The 25,721-nt window shown below is 40.1% G+C and overlaps 2 protein-coding genes across 4 annotated transcripts in view; both read left to right on the forward strand.

Annotated features, from left to right (window-relative positions):
- The window catches only part of sv2ca (synaptic vesicle glycoprotein 2Ca), a 29,769-nt gene extending 18,364 nt beyond the window's left edge, over positions 1–11,405 (forward strand). The window contains exons 5-13 of the mRNA XM_023413446.2: positions 4,545–4,678; positions 5,140–5,229; positions 5,672–5,782; positions 5,928–6,016; positions 6,448–6,612; positions 6,829–6,962; positions 7,185–7,391; positions 7,626–7,785; positions 7,971–11,405. Of these exons, the coding sequence (XP_023269214.1) occupies positions 4,545–4,678; positions 5,140–5,229; positions 5,672–5,782; positions 5,928–6,016; positions 6,448–6,612; positions 6,829–6,962; positions 7,185–7,391; positions 7,626–7,785; positions 7,971–8,154 (1,274 nt within the window). The 3' untranslated portion in view covers positions 8,155–11,405. The remainder of the gene's footprint in view (positions 1–4,544; positions 4,679–5,139; positions 5,230–5,671; positions 5,783–5,927; positions 6,017–6,447; positions 6,613–6,828; positions 6,963–7,184; positions 7,392–7,625; positions 7,786–7,970) is intronic.
- Positions 11,406–12,279: 874 nt separating this feature from the next.
- The window catches only part of iqgap2 (IQ motif containing GTPase activating protein 2), a 35,239-nt gene continuing 21,797 nt past the window's right edge, over positions 12,280–25,721 (forward strand). For 2 of the 3 annotated variants that reach the window (XM_023413534.2, XM_023413532.2), the window contains exons 1-5: positions 12,300–12,637; positions 16,551–16,650; positions 21,658–21,814; positions 22,388–22,465; positions 23,804–23,880. In XM_023413534.2, coding sequence (XP_023269302.1) covers positions 12,592–12,637; positions 16,551–16,650; positions 21,658–21,814; positions 22,388–22,465; positions 23,804–23,880 — 458 coding nt within the window. In that variant the 5' untranslated portion in view covers positions 12,300–12,591. Of the gene's footprint in view, positions 12,638–16,550; positions 16,651–21,657; positions 21,815–22,387; positions 22,466–23,803; positions 23,881–25,721 lie in introns of all 3 variants that reach the window. The other variant, XM_087175902.1, reaches the window with a different exon arrangement.

Raw genomic sequence — 25,721 nt, forward strand, 5'->3', positions numbered from 1 at the left:
GTGTGTGTGTGTGTGTGTGTGTGTGTGTGTGTGTGTGTGTGTGTGTGTGTGCGTGCGTGCGTGCGTGCGTGCGTGCGTGCGTGTGTGTGTGTGTTGCTGTAAGTGGCGTGGATGATGTTTTACTGGGCTGCAGCCACATACAGGTCTTCTTCAAGGGAAATTGAAGGCAATAACATCTGACACTGTAAGAGGTCATTCAAGTTAACACACACACACACACACACACACACACACACACACACACAGAAAGGCACATGAGAACACACACTGCATATCTAATCATGGAGTTTCTGATTAATGGCTTACACCTAACTCAAGGAGATGCATACACACATGCACAAATGCAGACAGTGCTTTAGATCTGCTCACATGGATCTGCAGAAGCACACTGGTGAAGGACTCCCAAAACCCTCTGAAACCAGAATGAGTCCTCATGAAGAAACGCTGCTGTCAGATCTGCTGATATCGTACTGAAGGGATGGTTGTGGCCTCACTTTGCTCTTATTCTCTCAGACACTCAATACCACTCTGCCTCTCTTTCTCTAAAAGGGAACTACGTGTCTTGCATACATACTCCAGCGCTCACCATTGGTTTTTTATGTTTTCCCTAAAGTGCTGCAGTGGCTTCAACCAACAGCGCTACGATGGGGGCGAAAACGCCTCCTGCACAGATACCTTTACGTCTTAGAATGACATCAGCGACGGGCTATGATACAAGTGCCTCGGTTTGGGTGTTTAATACACCATTAGAGCTCTCATTTATCTTCTCCACTTGCTGACTTCTAATGTCTCCCAAAAGCCCCCCTGCCAGACTCACAGCTGGAGTCCTGAAGCAGGTCCGCCTGGCACAGATCCTCATCACGCTGATGGGAGAGTTTGAGGGGTTTACTTGCTGCCAAGCAAGCCCACCAGTGGAGCTCCATCATTAGACACTGCTCAGATCTATAGATTAAAGTTTAAACATCCCCGGTGGACTCCACATCATTGACAATTACTTGTATCTTCTCTACTTGTAACTTATTATCTTTGAAAGGCATCTATCTATCTATCTATCTATCTATCTATCTATCTAGGCCTGGGAGTAGTGTAGCACTGCTGACTCAGTCATCCATAGACTTAGTCAATTATGTACATAATCCCTGTAATGAGATTTCCAGTGACATGGGTGAAACACTAACCCTGTGGGGCAGGAAGCCACGCTACATATCTGTAGAAAAGGCAATCACTGCTGAACAACTCCTTCCCTTTCTCTGTTACTCTGTCTCTTGCTGTCTCGTTCGCTCTTCATTTCTCTCTATCACTCTGAGTCACTCCAGACGTACACACACACACACACACACACACACACACAGAAAGCAGGAATACACACAGGCGAGACATCGTCTACGAAAGTCATTACTCCTGCTGTCCAACAAAAGACACTATGAGAGTGAAACCCAGTCATAGACTCACTTCCAATGTACGTTGTCTATGTTGTTACTTAGCACAAAAGCTGAACTTTAAACTGGCCAAGGAAAACATTAAATGTATTCTGTTCTTCTTGCACACTGTATTGTCTTCTGTACATTAAAATATTATTAATATTAATTAAATATTATAATTATTTCCTTTTGCTTTACGTTAATCATTTTCGTTTCCGTTCTCCTTTCTACTGAGACATTTTCATCTCTCTGATCTCTGTTGCATATATTATATCACTTATAACAGACGCCCACCCTCCTTTGAAAATAGTTGTTTTTAGCAGTTGATATGCATTGCTATCAAAGCCGGATTTTAATATGCTGTGAGATTAATACCAAGCAGCGTTTATCTGGCATAACCAATAGTGTTAAACCCCCCCCCCTCCCCCCTACTCTCTGACTCCTCTCCTACGCCTGTTGATGAATAATGGTGCTATTCCCTTTGGAGCAGCATCTCCATGAGGCACGATCTGTCGAGAGACGTGGGAGGTCACGACTGACACGGCAACCCCTTTCTGTGCTTCCTCCCAAAAATTCAAAAAAAATAAAGTCAATGAGAGCACAAATGCAGACCTACATGTAGAGTACGTTGTACATTTGTGATTTCATCCTGGCTGGTCCTGGCATTACTGCGTATGTACTTTAGTTCCACTTCAGTTACATCACAGCCATACCTTTCTCTAACTTTTACACACACAATATGCAATAAACTTTTGTACATAAAAAGGCATTGCATCAAATACTTGGAGAGACAAAACATACCTCCACATATTTAAATTTAAATTACAGCATTACTCTGAATGTAATCTTAGAGTCAGCCTTGCGCTTTTTAAGGTCTGCAGTTGAACATCTTCCGTCACTTTAGTGACAATTTTGTTTTGAAGATTGTACCTTGTATGACAGAGAAAGAAAGAACCATGAATAAGGTTGTTTGTGTGTTTCTGCAACTTGGCACCAATTTCAAGCCTTTGATTATTTCTAACTCTAGGATGTTTTCTTGCAAAAAAAAAAAAAAAAAAAATCTGTTCTCTTTTCTCCAATTGAACGGTTTAGAAAATGCTTTGAGAATAAATGTCATTTTTCAAAAGGAAAAGGAAAATGTATGATGCATAGTTTTGTATGTATGTTTGTGTATTTACTTGTATATTTGTCCAGGTGGTAATATGGCATTATGGCATTATGTTAGTGGTGTCGGTGTCATCTGCATATGGTAATTCCTGTTATTAATTTCTTTGCTTTTTTTTCTCTTTTTTGTGTGTGTGTGTGTGTATGTGTGAGCATGTGTGCATCTCCCCCTTTTGTGCGAGTGTATGTCTGTGCATGCGTGTGTGTGTGTGTTACAATGATTAATGAGTCTGGGAGAGTGCCTGTGGGCTGAGATCAGGTGCAACAAGATTTAACTTAGCAGAAAACACTCAATTCCTTTCCTACACATTCAATTAACCCGTCCCTGTGCACTTCTCTCAGCTCCCCCTGCAGAGCCATTCATCTCCGAGCTTACACTTCACTCTGCTCGGGCCGTGCAGCGCTGGTGTTTAAATGCCATCTTTTATTTGCAGCCCCTTTGTGTTCGCAGTATGAGATTCACGCATAACTTTTAGAATCAGCCTCTCAGATCAAGTGGCCCAGTCCCTCCTCTGATAAGGATGTACACTGCCACATTATACACTAGTCGAATATTATTTAGGCACTGCTTCTTCAAAGCATCGTTTCAAGACTTATTAAGTGATCATATTTACTTTATTATGCCCCTGTGAGTTGAAGATTGGCTAAACAGCCACTTGCTGAGTGCATAATTCATCAGTGAATTATACAAGCACTTCTAGGTAAAAAAGAAGTGCCATAGTATGTTAAATGTCAATTAGCAGCATTTGTGTGTAAAAATCACAGCACTTTGATTTGTGAGCTTTCAGATTAACATGAGACAACAACTAGAGCTCTGAAGATGCCAAAACATCTTTTAAATCCCGACAACTCATGACAATGTGCCAAACACAGATAAGCTACAAAAAAATAAATAAATAAACCATTCAAAATTAATATGGCAGACATACAGTATATTATACTATATCCAGTATTTTAGTATGCACCATAATGTTGTCAACTGTTGCTGCAATGTTTGCACTGGTGGTCTATTTTCGTTAAAGCAACAAAAGCACAAATCCATATTTTTTGACATAATCAAATGATGTAGTTTGATTATGTGTAATGTGAAACATGTTGCTTGTATATATAGTATATCACAGCTTTCAGCCTCTTGTAGTTGATTGTATTGGTTTGCTAGAAATAGTGGCTGCCATCAGAGAACTTTATGGGTAGCAGCTATAAAAAATAACAGTGGACCACATAACCACTTATATGTGGGATGAGTCACTTGTAGTGACAAACCCACAGAGAATTATCATCATTATTACCACCAGACTCTGCAGCTCCTACTCAGCTCTACTCAGCTTTATAGCATGTTATATCTCATCATTCTGCTTTTATGGCCGTTAGCTCTACTGTTTTGGTTCACTCTCACCGCAGCATCAACGTTAGCATCTAGCTGGTGAACATAGTGGAGCATTAAGCAGGTTAAGATGCAGATACTTCCCTCAGCAGGTGGTGGGGACAAAAACAACTCTAAAAAAGTAGTAGAGTAAATATTGGACTCAACATTGTCAGTTGGCCAGAAATAGCACTACAAAATTAATGCTATTGTTTCTCTGTATCTGCTGGGTGTATAAATTAGTTCACCACAAAAACGTTATCCAGCGATAAGAGTTGTATTTACAGCTGGTTCCACTGCCCCCAAGTGTCCAAAAGAACCAAAACAAAATACAATATTGCTGCTTTTAGTGTTTACATTATTTTGTCTACTCTTTATGTCGATGTAGTGTGATATGGTGAGCCGTTAATCATGATGGCATTCCTGTCCATCAGCTTACATTTGTGGATTATTGGTCTCAAATGAACAATTTTAACCATACCAGGTTTGGTTTATTAACCTCACTGGACATTTGAAAGCATTCATTTCCTGTTCTGCCAAGTCATCCGTCTTCATCTGACGTGATTGTCACTGCTGTTGTGTGCCACCGTTTGCAGGTTGGAGCTTCAGTATGGGCTCGGCGTACCAATTTCACAGTTGGAGGGTGTTTGTGGTCGTCTGTGCACTGCCCTGTGTGTGTGCTGTGGTGGCACTTACCTTCATGCCCGAAAGCCCCAGATTCTACCTCGAGGTAAACAGATTTTGTTTTGAAGATACAGCTGTATCTTCGAGAATGCTGCATCATGGTGCTGTGTCATTGTCGCCGACTGTCCGTGCTTATTCATTTTCACTGACCATATCTAGAAAGACGCATCAGGCAAATTGAGAGCATTTGGACATTTCCTAACAGATCAGACCAGAAACTATGTGACTCATCCCAAAACAGGCCTTATATGCATCTGCAAAATAGAAGCTGAGAGATCCGTGACAGTAGGTTTGTTGCTGCAGGATAATTACCCTTTGAAGTTAAGTGAGTCACTGTTGTCGTGACTCTCATCATTTTGGTCCATCTTGGAGAAATCAAAGGCGCGTATTTAAGTACAGTGTACACGATTGTGGCTGTGAGACTGTTGATGTCCCTGACTAAGTGAGACTGTTGCTGATCCCATGAATTTATCTCTCTCTCTCTCACCTCACTTTCCCTGCTGTCAGGTGGGGAAGCATGATGAAGCCTGGATGATCCTCAAACAGATCCATGACACCAACATGAGAGCGCGTGGGCAACCGGAGAAAGTCTTCACTGTGAGTGTTTGTTTCTGTCTTTGGCTGGGTTTCCTTGACGCTTAAGGAAGCAAAGAGGCTTATATTCTGCCACCACTGGGACAGGTTTTAACGCTTTCACTGTGCAGGATCACATCTGAATTATGAAGGTTCTGAAAGCTGTTTTGTGTCATTCAGGCTTATGTGCTGCGTGAGCTGCACTTTGGGAAAGCCTCTTAGTCAACACGTTTCTTGAATTGATCATGTACTGTAGCACACGCTGTTTATGTTCACCCTTTTGATTCTGATTTGATTTTCATTAGTTATCATGTATAGTTGTGCTTTCACAGAAATAAGTGAAAAATCATGACGCTGCATTATCACTGCTATGTCAAGAAATGAACATCGTCTGAATATAGATTATACTGATTGCAATATACTGTTAATATTTTTGTTATACAATTTCCCATAATTCATTTTGCAGGTAAACAGGATCAAGATCCCTAAACAGCTGGATGAACTGGTTGAAATGGAATCAGAATCTGGCAACCCAGTTTCCAAGGTTTTCTTTAGGATAAAGGCTGAAACACAAGGGGTAATTATTTATTTTTTTTGATTGAATTTCACTTGAAGGCTTTTTTTGTCAGCCACTTTTTATCTTTTGGAACTCATATTTTTCCACAGCCCCAGATTTGTCTTGCGAAAACATGAAGTGTAATAAGTCTCTTGTCTCTCTTTAGATCTATATGAATCTTGTGAAGTGCTTCAACTACCCTATGCGAGAAAACATGACGCGCCTGGCTATAGTGTGGTTCACGCTCTCATTCGGGTGAGCTTCTTTCTGATGTCACAAATGTCACAGAAAAATCAGACAGGTTTCATTTCTTTGGTCAGATAATAGCAGTCTGCAGTTCGGGCTTGTGACCATATTGCACTTTTGTCATCTTGATCTCTCTGCTGTGCAGAAGTTGCATGGTCTCAAAATCAATCACAGTCTGTGGATCAATACTGGTCCATTGGTGTCTCAGTGGGAGCAGAGAGGAAAGCAGACAGAGATAAAAAAAAAAGGAAAGAAAAAGAAACAGCCTGAAAACACTGTAAAATCAAACAGCAACCACAGGTTTCCCCTGGTGTTCTACCATGTCTGTCTGGTTCTCCACCTGTGTCTGTCTACACCTTTAAGTATGTGCCTATGACTATTTTTTTTGGCTGTTGGATTAATCAGCTGATTATATTATCACTCTATCATTGTGGTTTCAGGTATTATGGCCTGTCTGTCTGGTTCCCTGATGTCATCAAACACCTTCAGGCTGATGAGTATGCCTCCAAAGTGATGATACACAACAATGAACGCATAGAAGACTTCACCTTCAACTTCACCCTGGAGAACCAGATACACAGAAACGGCCTCTTCATTAATGACCGGTAGGTCAAGTTACCAACAGGATTAGGGGAGGGAAAATCCTATGGATAATTGTGTAGTTTATAACCTTATTAATAGAGTACTTACAATTAAACGTGAACATATTTGTATAATACAAACAGGGAGATTTAGGTTCTGAAATGCACTGCAGTTAAATGAAATTCTGCACTGTAACAAGTGATAGAATATTAAAAGCTGAAATGTAACTGTTTCTTCAGATTCATTAATATGAAGCTGAAGTCCGTCACCTTCATTGACTCTACCTTTCGTAACTGCCAATTCGATGATGTGACATCAGTGGGATCCTCCTTCCGTAACTGTACTTTCATTGATGCAATTTTCTACAACACAGGTGAGACGCCAGGATTAAAGATTCCTTAAACTTTTATTTGGACATAAATAGACAGTTGAGTGGTATATTTAGTCATTTCTGATTATCAGATTCATCAGGTGAAATTGTGTCATGGTGAAGAAGAAATATAGTCTGCTCAAAGTCACAGACAGCATAGTTCTGACAGGTGATCACCTCTTTTTTTATTGTTGCCAAATTGTGATTTTTTTTTTTTTTGGGCAGACATCGATGATTCCAAATTGATAGATGGCACAGAGGTGGTCAACAGCACATTCACCCACAACAAAACAGGATGCCAGATGACATTTGATGACGACTACAGCGCTTACTGGGTCTACTTCATCAACTTCCTTGGGACCTTGGCTGTTCTGCCCGGCAACATTGTGTCCGCCCTTCTCATGGACAAAATTGGGCGTCTGTCCATGTTAAGTAAGAACAAGGGGGAATAAGGGCGGGGTTGATGTTTGCGCATGCACTTGAGTAATTGGTTTTCACATTGACTGTTGGATGCTGAAATGATTCATGCTCTGGATGTGGCATCCATCATTGAGTATGAGAGGCAATTTCTATAAGCCTCTATAATTTAGTCGAACATCAGTCAAATGAATGTCACTTGCACTAACTCTTGCTCCTTCACTCTCTTCGTGTTTGGTTGTCCATCAGGTGGCTCCATGGTGCTCTCAGGCATCAGCTGTTTCTTCCTGTGGTTTGGCACCACTGAGTCCATGATGATTTTCATGTTGTGCCTTTACAACGGCCTGAGCATCTCTGCCTGGAACTCCCTGGATGTGGTCACTACTGAGTCATTCCCTACTGTCAGGAGGTGAGCAATAATACAGATGAGTTATTATTTGTTTATATCATTGTTTAGACCCTTTTATTCAGGTATTTATGTGTGCATGTAGATACAATGGACATATAAATCAAGAACATGCTGGTGATTCAACCTTTCCTCATTTGCCTCTCTTTTTATCCCCCTTCGGTCCCTGATTCTCTCTCTCCCCACAGAGGAACAGGCTTTGGGTTCTGCAACGCTCTGTGTAAGCTGGCTGCAGTCCTGGGGAACCTGATTTTTGGTTCTCTCGTCAGCCTCACCAAGGCCATCCCCATCCTCATGGCCTCGTCTGTGCTTGTTGGTGGAGGCCTGGTTGTACTCCGGTTGCCTGACACTAAGTCAAATGTCCTCATGTAACACCAGCGTGGCGTTCATTGGCTGGGATAAAACCTGGGTGAATCCGAGAGGATGCCCAGGGATTGTTGGGTAAGGAATGCAAATTGCTTGGTTTTTTAATGTTTTAACACTTGTTATCCCATTTCACAAATGTACCTTAAGTAAATCCGGGTAGCAACCCACCTTTTCATAGTGTGTTTGACTTTATATCATACAAGTCAAACTTTTTACTTTCTGTGTAAGTCGATAATAAGCTCAATCATTTTGTGAGTGTGCTGTCTAGAGAGTTCCCATGACAGAGCTGGGAGTTTGCACAGAGTTTTGGCACTGAGACTTTGGTGGAGTTTTGTTCAGTGACGGGTTGCACCTTCCAGCTGCAGCTATAACCTTTCGCGGTGTCACTGCATGGTTAAAGCTCGAGGCTTTTAATATTGATACAATCTTATTAAGACAAGCCAGATGGGGAGAAAAGTGAAAAACAAGCTGTAATGAGCACAGTCTACCTGCTGTTTGACAACATTGGGAATAGATGATCAGACAGAGCGGACACACGACACAGCTGTATGACAGCTGGCTTGCCCACAGGACCCACATACACAGGGCATGTTGTAGACTGTGTGCTGAAAGTCAACCCAGATATACTTTATGTGCAAATATGTGTCTTAAAATAGACTGACACTCACATATACCTACACTTTTTTTCCACTCAGCACTTACATCATTCTGTACACACAATACTGTATTTTGCTCAACATGAAATTTGCTCAGACATCTGCAACCTTTTCAGAGTTGATCATAGTACGACACCAAGCCCTTTGCATTACCTACCCAGCCAAGAATCAAAAAGGCCATATTGAAAAACTGTATTTTCTTGTACCAATAATTGTATTGTATGTTGAATCCGAGGATGTTCATTTTATTTTATGCTGTGTTATTGTGGAAGTTGGAATGATGAATTATTCACTTTATCCAAATATTGTTAGTCCAGCTCCCCTTCCACCTGTGTATTATTGTACAAAGGCTCTCTGATGAGCTGTCCTTCTGATTCTCGTTAGCTTTGTGTTGGATCTTGCTTGTGGCAGTGACATTGATAATGACGTGTCATGCCGCTTCCTTTTAAATATACTGAATGGCCTTTTTTAAATGTGCCTCTCCTTAACTGGAGCAGTCTGCCCATAGTCATGTAGTGTCCCAAGGTTATAAGGAACAGACAGAAACTGAATAGAAAGTGCATAGATAAAATAATTATGGTGTTTTTGTAAATATATGTGAAATATGTGGCCAAAACAATATTTTAGTAGGGTGTGAATTCATTTTTGGTCTAAACCTCATCTCTTCTGTTAGACATCCCTATTTTAATAGAACTTTTATTCCTGTGGGATAAGCCTCTCCTGAAAACAGTTGTTACAAAAGGTAACAATGAGCCAAAACATGATCAAGCGGTGTAAGTTACCATGCATGACTATAAAAGTAAAAATGTAAGTAAGTATACAATCAGGGCAAAATTGTGCCACCCATGACGAAAATGTCTCCTAAGGAAACCTTTTGGCTTTTTTGACTTTGTATCTTAAATCATCTTGGAAAAATTCATTTCAAATTGTGTTTGCATAACTGTTGAAGTTGTGCAAATACAAAACCAGATGATAAATTTGAGCTCTGTCATTTGTAGTGATTTTGTGAAAAATCTACTTTTGCCATAATCTCACACTTGAAAACATACCTACCTTGTACTAATTATTATGTAAACTGTCTTTCAACATTGAAACCTCAATGCATACTGCTAAAGATAATGATAATAAGATAAAAATAATAAAGATAATATAAGATCATGTCGCTAATTTCAAAGTGTTAAAAAAACCTCTAAAAATTTTAATTTATATTGACAATTTCATATATATGTATGAAATTTGACATTTTTCATATATATATATGTGTATTATGTATGTGTATGAAAAATGTCAATATATGTATATATGAAAACACAAAAAGTCAGTTGCTTACAGTCTTGTTTAATTTGTGTTTGTGGATTGTATTTTCTGTGGCTATCACAGCTTGTGTTCTCCTGCTTTTCTCTGCATTTGTCGTATCTGTGATTGCAGCATAGAGGTAGTTTGCCCTCGCACTGCAGTTGGCTCTTTCAAGGCTACTCAAAAAAAACAAGAAAAAAAGAAAAGAAAAGAAAAACAGGCTTCCAAAGTGGTACTGTATATGTGCATCCATTTCCATAAACCTTTTTCTCATATTTTGACAAATCAGTTGGAAATACATAACGAGGTGTGCTGCTATTGCACAGCAGATATTTTTTGACCATGTGATTTAAATATTTTTGAAATAAAAGTATGACATACAGATTCTAAGTAATGCACTGATATCAAAAGCAATGACTTTTGCCCAGTGCCACTGACTGCTGTCAGTAGCAACAATAAGGAGTGATCTGTATGGTTCTGGTTCTGGTTAAAACCTTAATTAGAGGCAGATGTACCTGTTGTGTTATACTGTGGGGAAATTAGGCCTATATTACTTGTTATGTCTGAGGTATTTGGGGTATTGGTTATAAGTACCATATTTATGTGTGTGTGTGTGTGTGTATGTGTGTGTATAAGAGAGAGAAACTGTATGTGTGTGTGGGCCTGCGTATGGATGCATGAGTGTAAATATTATGTACATATCAAAGCTGATTATGGTGGAGTTCTGGGTTAAATGTGTATAAACTCCCTGATCGACTCATGTGTCTCCTGCTCTGTCTAAGCGATAAGTCCATCTACTGTATCTCTGTTGTACATCTCTGTGTGTCCTTGGCTCTAACTCCCTGTTCACCTGCTACTCTCTCTCTCTCTGTGTGTGTGTGTGTGTGTGTGTGTGTGTGTGCGCGCGCGCGCGCGCGCGCACCAACTTGCATGTATGTAAGAAAACTTCTGTTCTTTTGTGGTCAACTTTGCGTTCCAACTGTAAACTCTTCTGGCAGAAAACAATGGCAATATTAAGATTTTTGTTGAGGAAAAATGTGAATGTATCGCTCTTGTAAGTTCTGTTCATCCATTTTATGGAGGTAAACAAATGTATGTGGAGAATAAAGTTGTGTATATTATTGTAAAGGGCCTGTCAGTCGTAAGATGACTGGGCTGTATGTTCAGACGTCCATAAGTGTGAAAATATGTGAAGAAATATTTGCCAAATGAAGCTCTATCAGTAATGTTTGAAACTGCAAAGGCAGGGATTGCAGACTGTGCTGCTTTTGAACATATATACAATAAAAGTAATGTTCTCTAGCAGCTGATGTTGTGCTTTTATTTCACAACCCATATGTCAAACCTCAGAAGAAAATTAATCTCCATTATATATTACATTACTGCACTTACCTATAGAGATTTGCCTGTCTTAATTTTGCATTTTTATTCATAACAAATGCACATTTTTTGGGAGAAATTACACACAGGCATGAAGTGCAAACTTTTCCCTCATGATTCCTTCTATCACAATGTCAAAGTAATGCTGCTACCTAGTGGCTGAACTCAGATATTGAAATTATTACAGTAACTGATAAAATTTACTGTGACAGCATGGGTTCATTGATACAGACAGATGTTAAAAAAAAAGACCTTAAAGTTTACTTTGATATTAAGAAGATTTCTATGCATAATAACTTGAATTATTTCAAACCTGCTTGATTTCAAGATGAGTAAATGACATATATCTAAAAACATATTTTAGATGGACATTTATCATAAGAAGATGTGGAATTATTCACAGTTTAAACCAATGGCCCATCTATACCTGACTATTTTATTACAGGGGTCACACTGGGCGCTATAAACCAGGTTGATCTGTGTGGCACCTTTCAGAAACAAGGCAATTCAAAGTTTTTTTTTACATAACACAAAAAATAATTAACATATAAAAGCAAACACAAAGCAGAATAAGAAAATACACATAAGATTTTAAAAGCGTAAAATAAAAAACAGGAGTAAAAGTAAAACAGGAGTATGAAGTTAAAGCACAGCTACAGCTTAGTGACGTGTCCAGTACTGTAGTAGGGTGATGGTATTTACCCTTTTCCCCCAGTGGCAGTGAATGCAGCATGTGCCACCTTTTGACCAGCAGGTGGTGCAAGGTGCTAAATCTCCATCTCCTGTCCCGTCAATCATTTCATTTCAGAGAGTAGCGGGGGCAAGATAATACGACCAGGGAGCACTGTTCAGGAGTCAAGCCTGAGAAGATCACAGCATGGGGGTTGTCTGCCGCAAGTGACATTTGGCGCTTTCATGTAACTTCTGAAGATTCTTGTCTGCCATTTTCGGTTGTTTTATTTTTAAATTCCCCAGTTATTTACACCAGTTATTTCATTCATAACAGTATCTCCTGAGAGGCGCGGCATATTGGTGGCTGTAACGTTAGCTCGAAGGCTGAAGTTATTTCCAGTTCAGACGAGTTCACAGGTGGAGGAGGAAACGAGGCAGGATGTACCATGAAGAAACCTCAACTTTACAGAAGCCACGCTATGGAAGTAAGTACCACTTTTTTTGACGGTTGGTTTTTTAAGATAACATTGCGTTAACGCCTGTCTTTGCTTGGTTATGATGGGCAGAGGATGAAAACAAGCTAACGTAAGGTGCCACCATAGGGAGGGACGTTTGATGGGCAACAGGTGGTTCAGCTGCACCTGGCTTCACTGAGCAGCAGGATACCTTTAGTAGGTGTGGCAATCCTTGGAAATAAGGGGAAATAGAAATAGTATGTGATTAGATGTGAACGAGGGTGAACAAACTGTTAATAGAAAAGATTTTTAGCTGAATCACTTGCATCCTGGTTGTTAAATTCAAGGTATAACACTGGTAAGTTCTGGGTCCGGGGCTGCAAACTGTCCTCAATTTTAACTCCTGAAAGTCTTGAACTGTACTTTTCCTTCAATGTGCCCCCGCACGTACCACATGGTTTTTTTAATCTATTTATTCAATGGTGGTAGGCGGCATATCAGCCTGTCTACACATTTGGCATTTTCTCATAGGTTAACCATTAACCTTGGATTTTGCTGCTGTTGAGAAATCTATAACTGACTACATGAGTATGCCAGGAATGTAAGCGAGTTAACTGATATATAAAATAAAAAAAAAAACATCTTACGTCTGCAAAATGCTTCACTAAGTAACTGTTTGCTGTTGTTACTTACTAACATGTGGACAATGTACAGCTTTAAGAGATAATGCCAATCAATTATGTCATCAGTGCAGTCTGTCCCTTTGATTTGGCCCTCTTTTTGGTCAATAAAATTCAATGATGAGAGACAGGGTAGTCTTAGCAATCATGTCCTTAATTTGCTCCCCTTTTATCAGTTTTACCCTGAAAGTCAGTCTTGATTTATTGTTTCCTATTGACACCCCCCCCCCCCCCCCCCCCCCCCCTGCATTAACCCTGCAGCTAAACAAAAGCATGAGTCACAATCATAGAGCCTGTACCTCAGGTCCAGTGGTTCTACTACACACAAAGTCAACAAAAGCCCATCCTGAGGGTTAAATATAACGCTCAGTGCAAGACTGCAGACAGACTCTTCCAGGAAGTGTGTGAGTGAGTCAGCAGAGGTAGTGTGCAATGGCCTCACTGGGGTTGCTCTGTCTCTGAGATAAGTGTTCATACAGATTCGCATCCATGTCAGCTGCACAGCTGGGCCACCGATCTATGGTTGGAAGGCTGGATACTGTGCTCAGGAGGGGTTATGGTATTTTTTTATTCTTTTGTGTGTGTGTGTGTGTACTGAGCACTTTTTTAGGAACACCATGCAAACACTGGCTAGGGCCTCCCTTTGCACTCAAAACAGTCTCCCTTCTTTGTGGCATGGATTCCACAAGATGTTGGAAACATTCCTTTGAGATTCTGCTCCATGTTGACATAGTGGCATCACATAGTTTCTGCAGATTTGTCAGTTGCACAGTTTCGCTGCGAAACTCCCGTTCTACCACATCCCAAAGGTGTTCTACTGGATTCAGATCTGGTGACCGGGGAGGCCAGTGAAGTACACTGAACTCATTGTCGTGTTTATGAAACCAGTTTGAGACGACTTCTTGTGACATGTTGCATCAATACTGGAAGTATCCGTTAGAAGATGGTAAATTGTTGCCATAAAGGGATGCACATGGTCAGCATTCAAACCATGATTGATTTCTATTAATGGGCCCAAAGCATGTCCAGGAAACTTTCCCCAGACCATTACACCACCATCACCAGCCTGGACTGTTGACACAAGGCAGGTTGGGTCCATGTATTCATGTTGTTGACTCCGAATTCTGACCCTACCAACTGTGTGCCTCAGCAGAAATCCAGATTCATCAGACCAGGCTATTGTAGTCTCGATGAACCTGTGTACACTGTTACCTCAGGTGTCTGTTCTTGGCTGACAGGAGAGGAACCTGACTGTTGTACCCCTTCCACCTCAAGGTTGGACGTGTTGTGCACTCTGAGTTGCTTTTCTGCTCTCCAAAGTTGTAAAGAGTAGTTATCTGAGTTAACAGGCCGTTCTCCTCTAACCTCTGCCATCAACAACATGTGCCGATCATTGGATGTTTGTTGTGTGCAAATCCTAGGAGATCAGGAGTTTCAGAAATACCTAAACCAGCCCATCTGGCACTAGCAATCATGCCACAGTCAAAGCCACTGAGGTCACCTGTTTCCAGATTCTGATGATGATCATTTGATGTGAACAACAACTTAAGCTTTTGACCTGTATCTGCATGATTTTATACATTTCACTGCTGCCACGTGATTGGCTGTTTGAATAATTGCATGAATAAGCAGGAGCACAGGTGTTCCTAATAAAATGTTCAGTGAGTGTATATGCAAATGTTTGGTCCGTTTCTCTCTTCACATGTATTATACAGTCGTTTGGCAGTTTATTAGGAACACCCAACTAAAACGAATGCAGTCTAATACAACACACCTGTAATGAGTCGTCCCTTCATGAAAGTGGTGTTGATTGAACTTTGAGGTTATTTTGGAGGCTGCGGTTTTTTGGTGCTGTTGAACTGTATTGTGTTATATGGACACGTGTTTCTACTACTCTGTCCATCCCATTTGAGAGTAGGCTAAGTAACAGAAACACCTAATGCATTGCAGTTCAGCAGCACCACATCTTCCAAAACGATAATAGAGTTGAACCAACACCACTCTAAAACAATTACAATAAAAACTGAACATTAAAACCTTCGTGAAGGAGGATTTATTGAAGGACTGTTGCATTAGGCTGCATTAGTTTTAGCTAAATAATTAACTGCCAACTGGATCTATGTCAAGTCTCTATTGAGACCTAGTGAACGGATGTCTATGCAGGTGGCTGTTGAACAGGCAGAATGTACCGGAGAGTGCTTGAGAGGTTTAAAGCCCCATAGAGGTTTGAATGAATAGAATATACTTCAACATCCCACTGGGAAAATAGTTTTGGATTCAGTGTTGCAGTTCCAAATACAATATACAATTTGCAGACATAAAATGCTACAACAGACATTACAGCACTAAGTGATTGAAGTAGACAGTACAGAATTACAGATCTACAACTTTGATGAATTTTAATATACTAAACAGCTGAATTGGCTTCATTTATGGAGGGTAGTTTTAACTGCCCATGGTAGACGGCACTCTCAAAAGCTAGAGTAATTTTTTTCCCCCTCCTCCTGGGTACTGGGAGTATACCGTTTAAACTGATCAATCAACAGGTTCAACCAGTTTAACTTGGCATCACTAGAGGCGGTAATATTCATGTCACACGTGGACAAAAGATAAATTGGTGTGTGTTTACTTGAGATCCTACACCCCAAGAAAAAACAAGCTATGCCATATAAAGACTTGAGGTGCTAGTATATAGTCAGACTCAGGACAGGGTCCTTGGTCCAGTTGGAGAAAGCACTGTTCTTAAACTGAGCTCCCGGGCCTGAGACCGTCTCTTCACTCAGCCAGAAATAAAGAGATTTGATTGGATTAGGGTGGGGTAAGAAGTGTTGGGGGGGAGGAGATCTCACTAAGCTGCAGGTAAAGGTCAACTCTCAGCAGAAGTCACATCAGTCATAAAGGGGCTCAGTGGAGCATGCAGTGTAGTACAGTTTCAGAGGGGTATCATTAAGCTCCTAAAAATGAAAATAAACTGCCCTTAGTGGTAAATATCCCCTTATTCTACGTGTTTTTGGTAGCTGTGTGCATTTTTTGATAAGACAAAACTGCTATAGAGTACCAGCACCATTTCATGTCATTTCCAAACATTCCTGTCATGTTTCATGGTCATGTTTTTAGCTCAATCATTTTATGTTATTTTTGTTTACATTGTGAAAATATATTTAATTGATGGTATTTGTTTCAAATGTATCACCCAGTCCTAAATTTATTGTAATAATATAATATTTATTAATAAAATGTTTTTTTGTTGTTGTTTTTTTCAGCCATTCAGGATGATGAGAGGTTGTCAGCAGAGGAGATGGATGAGAGGAGACGACAGAATATCGCCTATGAGTATCTGTGTCACCTTGAGGAAGCCAAACGGTAAGGCGGGAGGCGACAAGAGGAGCTGACAGAGGGCGGGAGGGAGGAGTGAAGGGAAAAACCTTGAAGATAAGAGGAGCTTAATGGCACATGCTGACTCAAGCCAATCACTTTCCTTTAGGTCGTTTGCTTTGTCATATCTAAGAGCTCATAGGAATAACAATGGGTGTGTACCTGAGTCGGCCGTTGTAACAGTTTTTTATTACAAGTTTGTGTTTAATCAACATTGTTGTGCAAATATTTAAAACGGCAGGGAGTGGTTGAGAAATTAAGTGATGGGAAGAAATTGAGGGGGATATGTTAGATAAAAGGAACAAAGCGGTGTATGATTAAATAATGTTTGCAGTAGCATGGAGCTGTAATGAGATGACATGGAGCTGTAAACATGCACGACAACATGCGTGATGAAAACAGGGGAGGTGCTGACTTAGTGGAACGACTAGCTCTCTTTCCACCACACCCTTAACATCTGTGATTGCTGATATAATCAAATAAAACAACTAAAACTCTACACAGTTTGTTGACAATTTTCTCAGTAGGTTTAATACTTTTGTTCCTGGTAGCTCACTCTGATTTCTCAGGAATTTTTTTTTTTTTTTTTTTTTTTTTCAAAAGTAAGTTGTTTTGAAGACAACCTAAATCTGATGAAGACTCTTTTTTTCTTGTGAGGTGCCTGAGTAAAAACTAAAACTAAACCACTTCCTGTCTTCTTCGCAAGGGCATCTATCTGAAACAGGAAGCAAAAGAAAGTGTGATCACGCCTCTTTTAACACAGTGATTTTGTGACAACTCCACCGTGTCAGAAAGGGAATATTCCCAAAATGGATTATTTATCCTTAAATCCATTGTAGCATGCTGTAGCATAGTGGTGATTCAACAATCTTCAGCTTGTGCCACTCTGAGTGTGCACAGCTTCATATATATCAGCATTTCCTCACAGATTACAGTTTGACGACTAAACTTGCACTTTGACTCAGTAAAAACTGTTTGAATAACCTACATTATCTGCTTATGTCACAGGATAATAAGGGTCCACAAGGGCAGGTAGGCTAGACTAAGCAAGGATTCAGTCATTCATCATAATCGGGCAACACCTAGATGATGACACTTTTTTTTTTTTTTTTTATTGTGAGCTACACAGAGACAATATAGGGAACAGATACTTTAGTAACACTTAACCTCAGACTGACCACTATTTTACTTTCACACACATTTCCCACACATTCACTTCCTAGCTTTCTGTTATTCCTTCCCAGTGCTACTGAGTTTTCGCTCACTCCTGTTAATTGTGCAATGGAGCCTCTATTCTGGGAAAGGTGTCAAATGAGATTAGGATTAAGACAGACCTCTAAGGAAGCCGTCAGACACAGAGAGTTTGGGATTAGGCGCCGCTCTCTGGGGTCAGGAGTCAGCAGTCACTAAAACAAGGGCAACCATGAGGAAGCAGCTCTTTGAGCACACCTGGGGTATGATCTTTGAAGAAATTATTTAGGTAATAAGTGGTAAATAAGCACATGCCGGCCTTTTTAAATCTTTATCTGGAATTTGTAGTAATTAGAAAAACACCACTGAAATTACTAATAAAGTTATATGGGAAAGTTGGATTTTCTGATATTCTACATGGCAAGATGATTCTTTGATCATTCTTTGTTTAACTTGAAGATGTCATGTATACAGTTTTCCAAAAATCTGACATGATTAAGGACACCCCACGCTGATCTGCAATCTGTGAGTGAGCCGGACTGTACAATACCAGAAATTTAGCCATGATTCATTTTATTATTTACACCTCTGCTTTTCCTACTGTGACCTGTTTTGTCTAAATGTTCTCTGCGACAAGGGACAAACAGTTGGAACAAATTGATCTTTTTTTTTTTTTTTTTTTTTTTTAATTTGATCTCAATCAACAATATAAAGCTCAGGCCAGTTACGTTGTGGTCCCTTGTGAACTAAGTCATCTGTCAAAAACTGGAACCTTGCCCAACACACTGAAGTGGTGTGGCACAGACCAGCAGGTCCAGTGATATTGTCCTCGCTGACAGCATGTGCCAGTGACAAGACGGACTGAGAGAGAAAAATCGTCACTTTACTGCTACAGCCAGATGACATAAAGTCGATTCAAAGTCATTCTTACTGGCTGATTTGCTGCTGCTATATGGCACATATGAACCAGAAATCTTTATACAGTAGATTACCCACATGCTCTCCTGTTCAAAGTCCCCTACATTTTTAACTTTGTTGGTGTTTTTGTCAGTTGATAGACACACCCTCACACACACACACACACACACACACACACACACACACACACACACACACACACACACACACACACAGAGGTTTCGGCAACAAGACTTTGTACCCTTGAACCCTTAAACAGTTGATGGTTTACATTTGTAGCTTTTTCAGTTTTGCTTTGATACAGGTCCACTCTAAGGCTATGTAGAGCATGTTTTTTCAGTGAATGATAATATCCAATTTTTTAGGCACTCTATGCGCACACACTCAAACTCATGACCAGCATGACTAAGCTAAATGACGCAAGAAGGCTCTCAGTTTAGACAGAAATACTGCAGCTCAAAGCAAAAGAGTGTAGTTCACTAATATTGTGTTGGGATGTGACAGACTTAAGTCCTAGAGTCCAGAAAGCTGTGTCTTGTTTAGCCCGATGGGTCACAGAGTGGACAATGACAGGAAGGCCTGCTTTAGAGGGTTGTAAACAAGGTTACTAGCCTGTCCTGCTTCAGGAGACACATGCTCTCTACATTGTTTTAAGTACAGGAAGTGAAGTTTCACCGGAGAGCTCTTGTTACCCATGCAGGATGTTCCTTTTGACTATGTTTTCGTGCTCCCGCCGACAATTTATTTATTTATTTTATTTTTTAAATCAGATTTCTTTTCTATCAGTAATCATCTGCATTTGATCCCCAGCAATGTGTCATTTCACTTGTGATATGACATGATTCAGTAAGTTGTCTGGATTTTGGTTTGTATCACCACTTTGGCTTGGTTGGCAGAGAGAGAGAGAGAGAGAGAGAGAGAGAACGCTGTGTGTCTGTATCCATTTCATAGTCATTCAGTGCCAAATGGGTTTTCCCTCACAGGCAACGTAGTGTGGTTGTTGAGGGTGACTGACACATCATTATATTGATGTAACAATAGCAACTACTTGATACCAGGCCCAAAAATGCCTACATAACATCAGTGTTGGTCATCAGCATTGGGAAGGGAGTATGTTCCTGGTAATCCTAACCATGCACATATGGACCAAAGATTACTGTTGTTGTTAACTATTGTTAACAAATCCATCCACCAGGTTCCAATCTCTGATAAAGAGCCATGTAATAATTTCTTGATCCTTGATCCCTGAACCTGAGCTTTGACTGTAAAATGCATTCATCATGTGGGGAGAAATGGTGTATCACAAATTATTCTACAGGAAGAGCTAGCTCATCTCACATGTCGTAATATTAACACGCCTGAAATACTTTACCATAGCAAATGCAGTGGCTGTCTGTGCTCTCCATCTTATAAAACACTGTAGTATGACAGAGGTCTTCTTCTTGCATAATCTACAGCATCAGGTGAAATAAATGGTTACACAGATGCTTATTCCTCAAGGTACCAAACCTACACACCTCACTGGGTTTGTACATGGTGTGTTGTGGTTGTCCTTAATGTGCTGACACAGATTTCGGCAGACTGGATCTGTATAATTAACCCAAACAAGGTGTCTGAGGATGTGCATGTAGGAGGGAACGCTCTATTGCTTTAAGACTGAAAGAAGACAGGAGTTGCTGCTATGATGAAACTCTTAAATGAAACATAAGCAAGCTAAATCACTGAGCACTGCACACAGTTTATTTTGCAAAAGATAAACTTAGTTGTAAGATGATGAGCAGCAGGGTAACAACTTTCAAATTTTTTAGTTTTTTTTAGTGTGGGACCATCGGGACGGAGGTGTAACCATAGTAATAAATATGGTGTCACTTCCAGGCAGTAAGATAATGTGTAACAGATTTTCAGACCATGATGATTCACTGTGCTCACAAATCATTCACCAGGTCTTAGGAATGGCTTTTTCCTAACATCTCTGGGAATAGTCTGGGAGTCAGAGACTCCTGCTCTGAAGCGACTATTCAACCTTTCAGAGGGAAATGACATCAGTTTGAAAGATGGCCAGCATTGTTTTAACATAAACTGAATATTCACTATTTAGTTTTTACTTTTTCAAATGTCTCCGTGGTCACCTCATGTAGTGATTCACTTTCACTCATGATCACACAATTATTGTGAGATGAACCTTTGCCAGTGATCAATTTATGCTCTAGATGAATTGAAGTAGTATCATATTATCTTGCTCACTGTTTACCTCTTTAACCTCAAATTTTCCACATGAAAAGGAAGACTAAGACTTACCAAAGCTTGGACTGCAAATCTGTCCACAGCCCCCTTCCTAAAGCATGCTGGGCACAGTGTGGGTGTTGCCTGTAACAATGCCCAGTTCTCTCGGGTCAACAGACTACTTTGTTGCTCTGTTTAACCAAAAACCTTTCAGTTAATTATAGCACCGACGACACTGGTGCGTAATGAAAGAATATTGTACTTCTTCTTCTTCTGCTAAGATCTCAGGTGGCAGAGTAAATAGACTAGACTGATGTTTGTTTATATTCTGAATGCAACCATAACATGGTTTTAATTGTTATACAGAAGTCAGTAAATTGAGCGTGGGATTTTAATGCTCTGGAGATTTCACAGGAAGTTGTACCAGTTACTCAGACGAATAACTGTACTTTCCTAATGAGAGTAGATTTTTCTCATCTTTTATTTATATTCACCTCAGCAAGTCGAGCAATAATTTCAGATAGTTGTCCAATTTTAAGCTTTTACATTAAGCCATGAAGATCCTCGCTTAGACTTTAATTATTCATTTATTTATTTATTTGCTAGTGATGAATATTAGAAAATCCTATGCCTGATCTGAGGTCAATATTTATGTACTTTCAGGTGGATGGAGGCCTGCCTAGAGGAGGACTTGCCCCCTACCACAGAATTGGAAGAGGGACTGAGGAATGGCGTCTACCTTGGCAAACTTGGCAATTTTTTTGCCCCCAAAATGGTGTCAGAGAAAAGGATCTATGACAGAGATCAGACCCGTTATAAGGTAAATCTCCTTTCTTTTGCCTTTAAACTGTTTCCGTCTTCCCTCTTTAGGTAGGGTCATAGTTGTACTATATTTGCATTCTTCACCAGCTTACATCATAGCAGGCAGGATGACTGTTCTCAGTTCTTTCAGGCACTTCCTGACAGTTTAAATGGCCACACAGGAAAGGGAGAAACGTGGCAGGCGAGTGTTAGGGCCTCACTGAAACATGCAGCTGTGCTAATAGAGTAAACTACAAAAATAGCTGAGTGAGATTTTTGGCTTGACTTTCAGCTTGATTTTTTTTTTTTTCCCTTGATAAATTTTAAACAAACCTTTTCAGACAATCAATGCTATAATCCAGTATGATGATTTTAGGTATCTGAGGGCCAGCTCAGATTTTGTGTGTGTTTTAATTGATTTTTTAAAAATTTACTTGATGATAAGTTTGTTTTTCTGTAATGCAGCAGCACTGGTGCATTATAGTTTTTAGGTTTTTCATTTAGTGCAGTGGAAAGGTTTTGAATCATTTCTTTGCAATTCCTCATAAATATGTGGCTACATTTCTGTCTGCACAACTATTTCCATCTCTAGAGCACAGGGCTGCACTTCAGACACACCGACAACACAGTGCAGTGGCTCAGAGCTATGGAGTCAGTGGGCCTCCCCAAGGTAAGGGGCTTACACAGCCATCTATGAAACACACGCACTCCCTGTTTAACAAACATGCGTACAAAAATGTACAGTGTACAGACCCATTTGAGCCTGCTTTTAAAGTCATCACACCTTTAAGAGATGGCAGCTTTTGTTACAGGCAGTATCCCATTTGCAGATGAAGTCATAAACAGTTGATATTTTGTGCGGCGGTTTGCTAAGTTAAAAAAATATCCTGTCTGCATCCCTGTAACACACGGTTGAAGATGGCGCAACCCATACGTTGAACTCGAACAATCTGAAATACAAGGACAGGACTTACCATGGAATAATGCTCTCATCAACACAGCAGCATGTGATGTCAGCAGTACTAATTAATCATTCACGATTACAAAAGACTTGACTTGTTTTTAGAAATGGACACTTACTAAGACTTGTTAGTTTGAGGTTGTTTATTTTCTGCAGATTTTATTTGTCAAGCTTTGGACAAAGTTTTTTTTCTTTTGGTATGTAAAGCTTTATGTAAGATGATGTATTCATTTCTTTTGTTTCACCACTTCAGCGGTGTATTAGCAGTCTTACAAACCCATGTACATCATATGAAAGATACACATATCATCCACTGAGATTCCCTTTAAGTGATGCTTTGCACCATAACCTATGGGATTGGGAGGCACTTGCTTTTTGGTGTGTACATGGGCTTCGTACATACTCATATTAGAAACTATCTAAGAACTCAGAATTTGTAGCTACAACTAAGAAAAAGCAGAATCCATCTATCGAGAAGGCTCCAAAACTAGGACAGGGTGTCATCTGTCCTCCGAGAGTTGTAGAACGAATTTCAACGCTATCTTTAGGCTGAATCAATCCAATGACAATCACATAGGCTTTTTGTGTTGCATCATTCTCTGTTTTTGAGCAAAACCATGTGAGGTATGAGATAACATTAAACTGAATATATGTAAGATGTCATATATTTGTAAGTAAAGGTTAGCCAAAGTTTTAGACATTACGTAAATATCTGTGAGAGATCTGTATGGGAAAAAAAACTAGGACAACTGAATATGTATCATGAGTAGTGATAAAAGGGGGAGAGCACCAGCATAAACATTAAACCTGTAAAATATAAGCCAGTCCAATAAAGCATGGTGTAGTTTGTAACCCTCAGTCTTTTAGAAAACAATGTTCGAGATTGGTGTTGATTCATCTCTTGTATTGACATTTATACATACAATTATGAGCTTGTTAGTATTTATTGCATTACTGCTGGATCCTGTTCAGTTGCAGCAGAATAAAGAGTGTCAAGACACTAATAGAAGAAGAGTGACTAATAACTCCTGTGGTTTCTACTTTCAGATATTCTATCCTGAAACGACAGATGTGTATGATCGCAAAAACATGCCCAAGGTGGTGTACTGCATACACGCACTGAGGTAAGGCTAAAAGGATTCCAGAAACATGGTGATTTTTCACTTTACTGTCTTCATGCATTTCTCTCTTCTGACAGCAAAATTGGCCACCCATCTCTAAAATCCTTTGTTTGCGCAACGGCAGGGTAACCAGTTGCTTGTCCCCGAAGGTGCCACACCTGACTATTGAGTGTGACTTTGCTTGGACTGAAAGGACTGAAAGCCAGTAGACTAAACTGCTATTGTTATAGATGACCTTAGGACCAAGGGCTGGTGTCTGGTAGCTAGAATAAAATCATGAGCTGTTAGGCGGATTACATTCAGCAGGCATTGCATTTGTCTGTAAATGTTGACTTATTCATGTGTGCAGCAGTAGTCTGCTCATACTCCTGTCACTGACAGGTTACACACTGTCAAATTTAGATTCATTTCCTTTCACTCAACAGTTATGGCAGACAGTGTCAAACGCTTTGACGCTTGACTTTGGCATGTAGTGGTTATTTTGCATGCGCAGAGCAGAGAGTATTTAAGTCACATCATTTGAGGACAGCTCATATGTAGAATGACAAATGTATGAAACTGCCTACACCAAGATATTTTATTACTCTCTGGGGTTAATGCATGGCCTCTTTATGTGTCCATTTAAGTTCAACCTTTAATTTATATGTCAAGAGGAGAACCAGTGCTTAGTAAGTGATATGAAACAGGAACTGGAAAATGTTATTCCTACTTATGTAAGGCAGTGAGGAAAAATACAGATCCGTTATGATTTGTGTTAAAAAGGTCAAGGTTATGTTGTACAGCACTGTGCATTTAGCTATAGGCAGCTATTCATGCAATGTTCTGCAAGTGCTCATGCTTTCAGGACCTCAAGTGCCTGTTTGCTCAAACAATTATTGGCAAAGTAGGAATTACATTCAGATTTTTCAGTGTTTCTCATTTGAGTTTGTTTTGACACTTTGAAGAGCATAACAGCTCCAAGCACACTGCGTATATAAACCTCTTTACAGCATGTCACCAAGGGCTTTCTGGCAAATCAAATGTGGGGTTTCATTGTTCAACTCTTTACTTACTGTCTCAGTGCTAGGTGTAGATTTTTTGTCACAGTTTCTGGTTTAGTGTTTTTTTTTTTAATAGAGCTGGTGGTCTTATTATAACATGGGTGGCTTGAACAGTTTAACTTTAGGTCATTGGTGCAAGAGTCAGTTTTATCTATCTGACCCGTCCACTGAGCCAAACACAGATTTAGGGAGTGGTTGTGTGAGCTACTTGGATTGTTTTCTCTGATGTAGGGTTTTGTTCAGGTCCTGGGAGAATTGGTTTCCTTCCCTCCTTATGCACACACGTGCTCTTCCTTCCTGCGAATCCAGCTTAAGTCCCGCAAGACCTAGTGAATACTCTGCTTCCCTGGGTACAAACACATGCAGACATGGAGGCAAATCGGCGGATGCTCCGTCACACTCGGTGTGTTTGGAAAATTGAAAGGGAACACAAAATAATAGGGAAAGACTGTAGCTTACGAGTGCATTTTAAAACACTTCTGGCATGAGGTCGAGACATAGGGCTTAATTTGTTGTTTAGAATTAAGAGGAAAACATGTAAAACAAGGGGGGTCCAGAGTCTGTAGAGAGCTAGTTGCTCCAAGCTAGTCAGCTGATTGTCTGTAACCCCTGTGGCTTGTAATGGGCCACCTTCATTAACCCCAGTCAGCTGTTATTGTGTTTGTATCTCAGACTGAATCAGCTGCCTGCATGTTAAAACATTACCCTTTGTATAAGCAGAGTTTAGATAGCTGTATAAAGCCCCCTGTGTTCCAAGGACAGAGTGCATTTCATGTTTACACACACACTGTGACCAAAGGGTAG

The sequence above is a fragment of the Seriola lalandi genome, unplaced genomic scaffold, assembly GCF_002814215.2.
Source record: "Seriola lalandi dorsalis isolate HSWRI2012SDOR001 ecotype SW California unplaced genomic scaffold, Sedor1 jcf7180002054517, whole genome shotgun sequence".
Lineage (NCBI taxonomy): Eukaryota > Metazoa > Chordata > Actinopteri > Carangiformes > Carangidae > Seriola > Seriola lalandi.